At 31.4% G+C, this 11,534-nt stretch overlaps 1 protein-coding gene across 1 annotated transcript; it reads right to left on the bottom strand.

The window, feature by feature from the left end:
* Positions 1–1,179: 1,179 nt before the first annotated feature.
* LOC134705340 (galactosylgalactosylxylosylprotein 3-beta-glucuronosyltransferase 2-like) lies at positions 1,180–11,282 on the bottom strand. The gene is made up of 5 exons (XM_063564086.1): positions 11,087–11,282; positions 7,426–7,892; positions 2,566–2,652; positions 1,884–2,087; positions 1,180–1,269 (listed from the first exon to the last, which is right to left on the bottom strand). The coding sequence occupies exons 1-5, from the start codon at positions 11,199–11,201 to the stop codon at positions 1,201–1,203; spliced, it is 942 nt and encodes a 313-aa protein (XP_063420156.1). The 5' UTR covers positions 11,202–11,282; the 3' UTR covers positions 1,180–1,200.
* Between the last annotated feature and the right edge of the window lie 252 nt (positions 11,283–11,534).

The raw sequence follows: 11,534 nt of genomic DNA, 5'->3' as shown, positions 1-11,534 counted from the left end.
ATGTACTATGCGCTGAGGGAGATGGGATGCTTAGCTGGCAAGTTAGGCTCGCATATTCACATAGTATTATCTACCTATTTTGTCTATTTAGCCATTTGACAATCGATATTTTATTACCCTCTATTGTTTTTTATAAAATATATAACTTTCTCACTGAAGGTATTCATAGAAGGTAACCAAAGATTTTGCGACGATGCAAATATTAAATTTTACAATATAAATAAATATCTTAAACCAATGAATTCAAATAGCAAAAGCTATGCAATTAACAAATATATACTTATTAAACTTTATGTAAATTATTTAACAACAGAAAACATTAAATATGAAATTTGGAGTTTTACCAAGGGAGCTAATAATTGAATAATAACACTGTCTGCCACACAGCATTTCGGGGACTCTCCCTCTGGTATCTTTCCTCCCTCCTTTATAGCTGACTATACGGGGGCTTTTCTAATTATTGGGGGCATTATGATGACGTATAGTTGTTAATATCTGTGTCATTTAGTCTCTTGGCAATCATAATACATATTCTTTTATATATAGCGATGTCGTTATTACGACATAGCGATGTCGTTATAACGACTTAGTGATGTCGTTATTACGACATGATATGTCGAAATTACGACATAGCGATGTCGTTATAACGACATGTTATGTCGAAATTACGACATAGCGATGTCGTTCTAACGACATGTTATGTCGAAATTACGACATAGTGATGTCGTTATAACGACATGTTATGTCGAAATTACGACATGCTATGTCGTAATTACGACATAATTATTTTTTTTGAATGGCCCTTATCGGCTTTCGTAATAATACAATAATGCAATCAGAAAATACAAAACATCAACAACATTTGGATAACAAACAAACATAAAATGAGCATTATAATACCGGTATACAGTCCCAACTCCTCATTTGCTAAGGAGAATGTTGCTTTTCAACAATGTATGTGTGCACCTAAATTTATGAAAATAACCAGGTTTTTCTCCATCTTTTGATTAAAATTGTCAATATTGAGGATTATTTCAACTTTGAACAGTAAAAGTATATATCTATTTTCTCTTAATGTTTAATCACAACTTTTATTCAGAAATGAGGTCCCACTATTTGCAATTTCATTGCTACTGTGACTGTTTTTTTCATTGCGGTTTTTTTTTTTTTAAACTTCCATGCTTTTTACTTTGATCATCATCATACTTCTAAGACGTTGTCGAACATGCGGACTTTTGGCTTCTCCGTTCTGGTATGCCATACCATAATCTGAAGAAAAGATGATCATATATTAAAACATAATATTTACAAGAAACGTTACATAGGTAGGAAACATTATTGATTTTTCTCGAGAAGCATGGAATTATCACCTAACGTACTAAAAATGTGTACAACTATCGCAACAGATTTTCAACATTTTGAAACTTTTTGAATTAGGTGTAAAAAATAACCTACAAAAACCCAGACGAGTACCATTTTATTTTAGTAGCACATACATGTCTGACACAAAACCATCAGATTTGTAGGAAAATTAACATGTTTTTCGTTAAAAGTGAAAAACTAACGTATTGTGGCACAATAAATTCAGTTTGCAATGCCAAAAAAGAATACAAAAGACAAAAACGCAAATTCCAAATTGTGAATTACAGAAATCCGGTATAACAAAGACCCAGACGCTATTGGTAAAACACACCGAGTGTGGCTTAATATCGAGTTAGAGATCGAGTTTGAGTTCAAGTTCAAAATCATGTTAAAAAATCGAGAAACCGTTCGAGTTTTGGATAAAGTTCGAGTTCAAGTTACAGTTACGTATATGAGTTACACTTATAATAATTTGAATTCGTATAATGAATTATTTATCTCCGAATGTGATGATAAAATACCTTAGTACAATTTTCAGCAAGTGGTTCAATTTCTTCCCACGTACAGCATCTTTCTAATAGTTTTGTCTCAAGCATTCCTGGATCTGCATCCGTACTGAATCTCATTGGTTTGTATGTCCATAACACGTTTGCATTTAAAGCAAATCCAGCCATGTCAATTGGAAATTTTCTTTTCTCAGCTTTCCAAGCTAAAAATTTAATCACCTGAAAAGAAATAAGTAGCAGGGTTTTACGTTATTTGCTTTTTTGTAAATTTTACTGAATATATCAACTAGAAAATTTCGCCACACCTTTTATTATGTGATTGTTGATTTTTTAAAACTCATTCTATATGCCATGTTTTTTTTCTAATAAGGTCACTAATTCTGTAACGACTAAAATTTCATTCTATAAATGAACTCATCACAGATAATTTTTTTTTACAATACTTCAAACACAAATTTGTTGTTTCTCAAATCTGCGCTGAAGATAGTGTAGTTGTATAAATTTCATCTTCTCTTTTCTCTTTGGTTGTCTGTGATTTGAACGTTGTTGAAACAAATAATAATAATTGTATTTGGAATTATTTTTATAATGATCTAGATCAATCTGTCAAACCAAAGCATTTGTTGTCTGCTCAAAAACGAAAATCTCAAAAAAAAGTTGATGTCTGAATATATTTGCATCTTTTGAAAGTCCTTACTTTTCCATCTTTAAGAATAGGTGTTTCATACGTCCTTCCTCCTGATAACCCTACCGGCCACATTGATAATTTTTTGGTGTATCGCATCTGCAAATGAATTAAAATGATTAGATAAATTTAAAACCGTTTTACAATTGTTTATTATCGGTATTGATTAAAAAAATATATATAAACTAGGCAATAGTTCTTTAAAAAGGACAATCTTTAGTGCGATAGTCATTCATTTCTTATTTGGTGGGTACAGCTAACACAATGGGAAGACATTCCCTTGAAATCTTTTCACAGAAGAACTAAATTTTGACACATCAAGGTACCAAAGTTGCATCTGTTTTCTTATGGTTATTTACAATACAACGGCGTATTTCTGATTATCAGACCAACGGATAAGTGACATATGATAGCCTTCAATCAGCATTTTGTAATTAACAAAAAAAAACACAATCTTCGTTTACTCGGAAACAGTAGTATACCGTTCCATAGTCATGAATTGATAAAGTAAAAACAATTCAGGGATACAAACCGAGGGAAACATTTTAACTATAGAAGGACAACAATGAATAACAAAAAAAAAACACTTTTACAACTGCAAATAGAACAAACCCCAACATACACAATAACGGACTATTTGATAACATCGTAAAAGCATGTTTGCCTTTTTCTTATTATCATTAAATGATATGAGCAAATCAGCCCTAATACGGATAAATCAGCATGTACAATACACAACCCCCTTTTAAGTTAAATGATTGCTTCCTCACTGATAACCATAATAGAAAATTGAACTGTACAGTAGTACCATTATTTAAAATATTTTTGATATATGAAATTCCATAATGTAACAGATGTGCTAAATAAAATATGATATTCATTTTGATATTTTCAACTATCCTTTTATCTCTTGTGAATACTAATACAACGTTATATTACTCAAAACATTGCAATACAACATGATGATAATTATAGATTATTTATGTTTTTTTAAACGAGATGCATTTTCTCATTCTCATCTCATCGAAGGGCGGAGCCCTGAGATGAGATGAGAATGAGAAAATGCATCGAGTTTAAAAAAACATAAATAATCTATTTATCGCTATTATTTGTATTTTCGAATATCATTTAATTTCAATGTCAGTAAAAAAAAGTATTTTATACGATGATAATGCATTTTCTTCTGTGGTACTATTTTTTTGGCGTAGGCTTATTTGGTATAAATATGTAGTCGCTCAGGTAGTTCATTCATTTGAAAAAAAGATGTCTCATCTGACCATCCGGCGTGTTCAAATATGTCGATGACCATTGTCACTGTTGATAAGCTGTAATTTGGTGTTTCTACGTAACAAAATGAAGTGAACGGTTGAATATATAATGTATTTTCAAAGCAGACGAAGAAATATACATGTATGAAGAAATGTACATGCAGACAGACCTGCGATGATTTGAAGTAGACTTATGTAAAAAGGACATTTGTATCTGTTAAAAACATGATTTGATTACTTTTATTAACTTCCAATAAATTATTTAACGGCGAAATTCACGGTAAAATATTAAAACGAGAAATCATCTTTGACATTTCAGCGCAGTCATCCGATAACATTTTTTTGTATAGTTCCGGCTAATCTTTTCTGATTGGCCGACACTCTAACACATGAATTAGATTAATACGCTGTTGCTAAGGACCTTAGAAACTAGCGATAATTTTCATTCTCACTCTACACGAGTGATATGAAAATTATCACAAAAAACATCAAAGGAAAAATACAGATAATAGCGATAAACAGTTATATACGACTGGTTAATTCACCAATTTCACTGTTGGACCTTTAAAATGAAACCAGTCACTTTTGTATTTGGGTAATATAGTTTTTACAATAATACCCAGTCGGCAATTGAATGAAAAATCAAGTAAGAAAGTAATTGGAGGATTTAGTTTTCTTTCGTCATAGGCACAATTGGAGGATTTATTTTTCTTTCGTCAAAGGCACAATTGGAAGATTTTTTTTTCTTTCGTCAAAAGGCACAATTGGAGGATTTTTTGTTCTTTCGTCAAAGGCACAATTGGAGTTTTTTGTTTGTTCTTTCGTCAAAGGCATAATTGGAGGATTTTTTTATCTTTCGTCAAAAGCACAATTGGAGGATTTTTTTTATCCTTTGTCACAGGAATAATTGGAGGATTTTTTGTTCTTTCGTCAAAGGCACAATTGGAGGATTTTTTTTTTATATCTTTCGTCAAATACGGTTGCAAAAGCTTTATTACACCTTTAATCTGTATGAAGTCACGTCATCGATTGGATGACAGTTATATACGACTGGTTAATTCACCAATTTCCATGTTGGACCTTTAAAATGAAACCAGTCACTTTTGTATTTGGGTAATATAGTTTTTACAATAATACCCAGTCGGCAATTGAATGAAAAATCAAGTAAGAAAGTAATTGGAGGATTTTGTTTTCTTTCGTCATAGGCACAATTGGAGGATTTATTTTTCTTTCGTCAAAGGCACAATTGGAAGATTTTTTTTCTTTCGTCAAAAGGCACAATTGGAGGATTTTTTTTTCTTTCCACAATTGGAGGATTTTTTTTATCTTTCGTCAAAAGCACAATTGGAGGATTTTTTGTTCTTTCGTCAAAAGGCACAATTGGAGGATTTTTTTTTATCTTTCGTCAAAAGCACAATTGGAGGATTTTTTTTATCTTTCGTCACAGGAATAATTGGAGGATTTTTTGTTCTTTCGTCAAAGGTACAATTGGAGGATTTTTTTTTTATATCTTTCGTCAAAAGCACAATTGGAGGATTTTTTTTTATCTTTCGTCAAAGGCACAATTGGAGGATTTTTTTTTCTTTCGTCAAAGGCACAATTGGAGGATTTTTTGTTCTTTCGTCAAAGGCACAATTGGAGGATTTTTTTCTTCTTTCGTCAAAGGCACAATTGGAGGATTTTTTGTTCTTTCGTCAAAAGCCCAATCGGAGGATTTTTTGTTCTTTCGTCAAAGGCACAATTGGAGGATTTTTTGTTCTTTCGTCAAAGGCACAATTGGAGGATTTATTTTTCTTTCGTCAAAGGCTCAATTGAAGGATTTTTTGTTCTTCCGTCAAAGGCACAATTGGAGGATTTTTTGTTTCAGAAGTATGATATCGATTTTACTTGTATTGCAATAAAACACTGCATTGCTTAACGTCTGGACATTTGTCTTGTAGGCTTATTGTAGTGAACATACCAGAAAATATATGATTGAACTTACAACCTAATCCCGGCTACTTAATATACCTTGGAAAAGCCTATTATCTCTACTTTACATTTTTTACCTTATATATGATTCATTTGCGTGGTTCATTTTTTCTTGAACATATCATTTATTTCTCATTTCTCATCTAAAGTTAACCATTAATGTAATAATAATACATTTAAAGTAATAGAATTTGCAAATATCATTCAACGTTATATAACGTGATTTATAAATAACATAAAAGATATTGACTTGTTCGCAAACATGTACATTTATTATATACTAAGTAGTAAATACAGATAAATTGTATGTGAAATACAATCAGTGGCAAGCGTGCTGTATCAGCCACACGTGATGATATCGATATCAGCACGGTTGCAAAAGCTTTATTACACCTTTAATCTGTATGAAGTCACGTCATCTATTGGAGTCACTGTTGCAAAGCATCAAAACCCTCATCTGTATGACGTCATGTCTATAATTTATATGACGTCATTTCAAACCTTTTTAACGGTATGACGTCATGTCACATAAAAAAAATCTACTTGAGGTATATGTATATATTAAAGTGTATATGATATGGCTTTTTCAATATCACACATCGTATCAACCCTCAACCAATATAATCCCTCGAGCATAGCTCTTGGGACCACATTGGTTTCCCGGGTTGATACGGATGTCAATTGAACGGAATGTTATGCGACTGTTATACAAGTGAGATGTTTTATCTTGCTACAAACCATATTAAATACACTATTTTCTAGATAAGAAAATACCTGTACCAAGTCAGGAATGTAGCAGTTGTTATCATTTCGCTTACTATGTGTTTAAGCTTTTGATTTTGCTATTAGATCATCTTTGAATTTTCCTCGGATTTTTTTTTCATTTTTTATCTTTTGTAACATTGACTTCAGAATTTACATGACATTAAAATTAAAAGTATACTATCATGCCAATGCTTAATCAAAATTTCAATTGAGATTTTTTTGGTAAATGTTTCATGCAGATATTTAAGAGTGAAAATATAGTCGATGTGAATTTTTAATATTAAATGTTTAAATAATACATTTTTTTCAAATATTGAACAGCCATCCATTAAATGGAGTTATTATACTTTATTGTTTATGTCGGTTGGAAAACATTTTTTTACATACTATTGTAAATTGTACACATATCTTCCAGGAAGGTATCTTTAACAAAACCTATAATCCATTTAAATTCATATAATATTTTCAAATCAAATTTCTTTTTTTCTCTCTCTCTTTTTGAAAAAAAATAATTCTATAGAAAATGAAGCATCTAAATGTTTGTATGAATAAATCAGCTTATAGCCTTTTTACAATTAATTGATAATTATCATTTTGGATTTATTTTTCAGTAACCGACAATAAAACATTTTCAGGTCTTTCCCAATGCACATGCAATTTCGTTTTGGAAGTCGTATGTCCATAATTAAATGTATTTTAATTTATCTACTCTATTTCTTATAACTACATCCTTAATGTAATTAACGTGAAAACCGTACTTTGACCTATAATAGTTTACTTTTATAAATTGTGACCTGGATTGAGAGTTGTCTCATAGGCACTCATACCACATCTTTCTATGTCTAATATACAATTATTTTACACTTACCTGCTCAAATATTTCGAGGCTATACGCATTGTCGTCATCAGCAAAATATATCACAGCCGGCATACTTGGATTGTGATTGACCATAATCCAATCTAAAGCAGCATTTCTCTGATCAGTACCTTTTGATTGGTGATTATTTGTCTCGTTTCTTTTGCTCTGAGCAAAATAGGTAAATGATACACCAGTTGATTGAAAAAATTCTTGCGTTTTTAAGTTGATAACTTCAAAATCTTCTACAATAATCCAGTGTAATTGTTTGACCAGTCGAAGAGTATTTGCCATACGGGTAAGTTCGGCTTTTTGAACAAGTCTGTAATATGTGGGTGTGATTATGAAAATAATTGGAATATCGTGATTATCTGCTATGTTCAGTGACGACAAATATGCCCCTTTTAGTCTTCTACCCATGAAATACATGTATTCTTTTAACCTTGCTGGTAAAACATTCAAATTGACAAGTTGACTTCCTGAAAATAAATTTGTTCATTTGAAGTCATAAGGCAAAACGACATTATTTATTATGAAATATAGTACCAAATGATCGAAGGCAAATTTCTTTATAAATATAGACAACATTAGCATATCGCTATTCAACAGTTATACACCGATTTAACTGATACAAATCCGTGTCACAAAACTGTTACATTGGCTTTTCTACCTCAGGCATAGATAACCTTAGCTGGATTTGGCAAAACTTTTAAGAATTTTGGTCCTCAATGCTCTTCAACTTCGTACTTTATTTGGCTTTTTTAATATTTTTGGATTCGAGCGTCACTGATGAGTCTTCTGTAGACGAAACGCGCGTCTGGCGTATATACAAAATTTAGTGTTGGTATCTATGATGAGTTTATTGAGTATCGGGTTTACTGATCAATTATACTAAGAAACATGTGAGCACAATCACTTTTGCGTTAATGGGGTACCAAACACTTAGACTAAAATTAATTTGGCTCGTTTAATTCTCTTAATGTTTTGACAAAGTATTATCTTTGACCCTTTGATAAAAATATAAAAAAAATTAAAAGAACCACATACTATATCGGTAAGAAATCATTGGATATATAGCAGTATGGCAACTATGTTTTGGCCATGATTATTGCCGATGAAGGTATGTAGCGTCATGCAAATTTATTTAATGTTTCAAAATTTAAAACACTATTACGGTGAACGAACATATGGCTAAAATTAAATGCATGATTAAGTGTTCGATTTAAAAAAAACCAAAAAAACACCACCCTGATACGATAATTGTTATGTATAAAGTTCAATTCATATTTGTAAATTGAATCTTCTCATAAACACATCCCCCCCAAAAAAAATAAATAAGTTAAATTATCATTTGAATCACGATATTGTACTCCAAAAACTGACCCTTAATTAATATTTATCATTCTTGACGACAGTGTAATAATTTTGGATACCAAAAGTGAAACCGTTTCAAAACGGTATTTTTTTTAATTTGTCAGTAATGTCCTTCAAGCAATTTTTCGAATCTTTTTTTTTTTACAGAATTGTTTGAACAGATTCTGAAAATTCGCTCTGACATCCCATTAGACAATACTTAAAAAAATGTCTTTATTTCAATGCAACATTTTTGTTTAGATATTTCTCATGATAAAATACTATCATTTAAAAGACTGATAGTATTTTGCAGCTATGTGTTTTTATTTTTGGTAACTTTTTTACAATCATAGTCGTTGTATTTGTTTTTTTTTTCTTTTTAGTTTAATTTAGAATTCTAACATTTTCTATGTTTGCCCAATTTTTTGTTACTTTTATATGTTAGTTATGTTTAAAAGAGGGAAGAAAGATACCAAAGGGACAGTCAATCTCATAAATCTAAAACAAACTGACAACGCCATGGCTAAAAATGAAAGAAAGACAAACAGACAAACAATGGTACACATGACACAACATAGAAAACCAAAGAATAAACAACACGAACCCCACCAAAAAGTAGGGGTGATCTCAGGTGCTCCGGAAGGGTAAGCAAATCCTGCTCTACATGTGGCACCCGTCGTGTTGCTTATGTGATATCAAATCCGTTAAATAGTCTAATTCGGTAGGTAACATTCATGAAATGGAAGGGGATTGTAGTTACGACGTAAGGAACATATATGATATCATATGTGAAACGGTTATTCCATAACGGTCAACCAACTCTTGATGGCGTCCGTAAAATTTACGAAGGGATAATTTCAACTTCACCATTTGAAACTTTTGGTTTAATAGTTTCCTTATGAGCAACAACCCTCTATCAAGAAAATCATAATAGGAAATGCAATCACGGACATATCGTATCAATTGGGAGATATATACCCCGCAGGTGCTGCTGGAATGTTGCTATTTAGAAATGGAAAGTTCACAATTGGAAAGCTGAAATCATCTCTTTTGTCGTAAAGTTTGTATCTACGTTGGCCATTCTTTTTTATGAAGCAAAGCAATACCAACTCTTTCAATTTGTCTTTTAGTTTGGAATGTGTAAAGTGTAGAAAAGTCAAATGTTTGAATACTGTTACAAGATGAAAGAGAGTTAGATCGTATGTACTCTAAAAGGTCTTTGGAATTTTTAAGTATCCACATCTGATTCGCGCCACCTATAGAATAGGCAGTTTCACAATAACTTTGAAGCTCGTCTTTGATTGCTGATAAAATAGATGTAAAATAATTTAGAAAGAGGTTTCGTGGAGCACTTGTAACTTATAACTTAACGTCGGGCAACTAGCTACAGTTTTCACTTGAGTCCTTCGAATGAACTATCTATTGTTGACACATTTCCCAATAATGATTCCAATTCCATGCTAAGCATTTTGGATACCGAAAGTGAAGATCTTACTTTAAATTATAATGGTTTATCTTGACTTGGATGGAAAGATGGTGGACGTTTCTTTCCCGATGGTATCACTAACCCAGTATCAATTATATGGTCATTCTTATACATTTCCTGTTTACAAAAGTATTAAGTTTTCGAAATGCTAAGGATCTTCTTATCCCAGGCATATATTACATTAGCCGTATTTGGCGAAACGTTTTGGAATTTTTGGTCCTCAGTGCTCTTAAACTTTGTACTTGTTTGACTTTATAACTATTCTGATTAGGGCGTCGTGATGTATCTTATGTTTACGAATCGCACGTCTGGCTTATAAAATTATAAGCATGATACCTTTGATAACTAATTATAATAGAATTGACAACTAAGATTTTCTTTATTTACCACAAGTTGATTATTTTATTTGAAATAGTTTTTCCACCGATTTGTCCGTTTTATTGTTATACATATCAACTCTTGGGGATTGCAAGTATCGTATTTAGATTTTGAAACTTTACCCTATAGGGACTGGTTACTATGGTATCGATGAAGTATTGTGACTGTGTTATGCATATGTGTGGTCGTAAGTGTTTTGTCTTGTAAGACGAGGAGGGTTGTGTCCCTTTGCATAATGTTACATATTTGACATGTGACGTTATCTTTTTTTTTTCTAAATAAACGCGACATGACAATAGACGTGTTATTTTTGGCTCTAAAACAAATATAACGTTAGCAGCATTGGGAGGCAGCTATATGCCCCATCCATGCTAGAATATGTCTCAATTGAATTAAATTAACAGTATACATTAGGTTAATTAAACATATCATAAATTTGAATATAAAATTACTTACCTGAGTATTTTGTAAATGAGAACGACCAAGTCATAACAGCAAATCCAGTAAGTAAACATAAAATCTTTAATGACCTTTTAACAATGAAAGTAGGTTTCCTCATATTTTTAATCATTTAGTCTTTTTGTTAGAATATCATGTTAAGGTTTGTGTTACTATCATCTTTCCATTTATTAGTATGTTGAAGAGTAGCTCAAATTCATTAAATAACCTGCAAGCATAAAACTGATATAAAAAACAATGTATACATGAAATGGAATCATATTAATTTTTGTATGTAATGCATTACACAGGCAAAGTAATTGTAATGTAATGCATTACATGTTAGAAAAAATATAATTGCAATTGTAATTGTAATAGAAGCATCACAAAGTAATTGTAATGTAATGCATTACATTAAAATGTAATGGCCCCAGGCCTGATGGGTGTTATGGGGCAAAATATTTTA

Source organism: Mytilus trossulus, chromosome 2 (assembly GCF_036588685.1).
Source record: "Mytilus trossulus isolate FHL-02 chromosome 2, PNRI_Mtr1.1.1.hap1, whole genome shotgun sequence".
Classification (NCBI taxonomy): Eukaryota; Metazoa; Mollusca; class Bivalvia; order Mytilida; family Mytilidae; genus Mytilus; species Mytilus trossulus.
Note: the sequence above shows the minus strand (reverse complement) of the source record. Positions and strands in the feature narration are given on the sequence as shown.

What these genes read in the sequence shown, in the direction of transcription:
- LOC134705340 (XM_063564086.1), bottom strand. Translation starts at nt 11,201, where the DNA reads ATGATTAAAAATATGAGGAAACCTACTTTCATTGTTAAAAGGTCATTA. An exon ending in CTCATTTACAAAATACTCAG is followed by an intron (nt 7,893 to 11,086) that starts GTAAGTAATTTT and finishes ATTTATTTTCAG; the next exon opens with GAAGTCAACTTGTCAATTTG. An exon ending in CTATTCTTAAAGATGGAAAA is followed by an intron (nt 2,088 to 2,565) that starts GTAAGGACTTTC and finishes ATTTCTTTTCAG; the next exon opens with GTGATTAAATTTTTAGCTTG.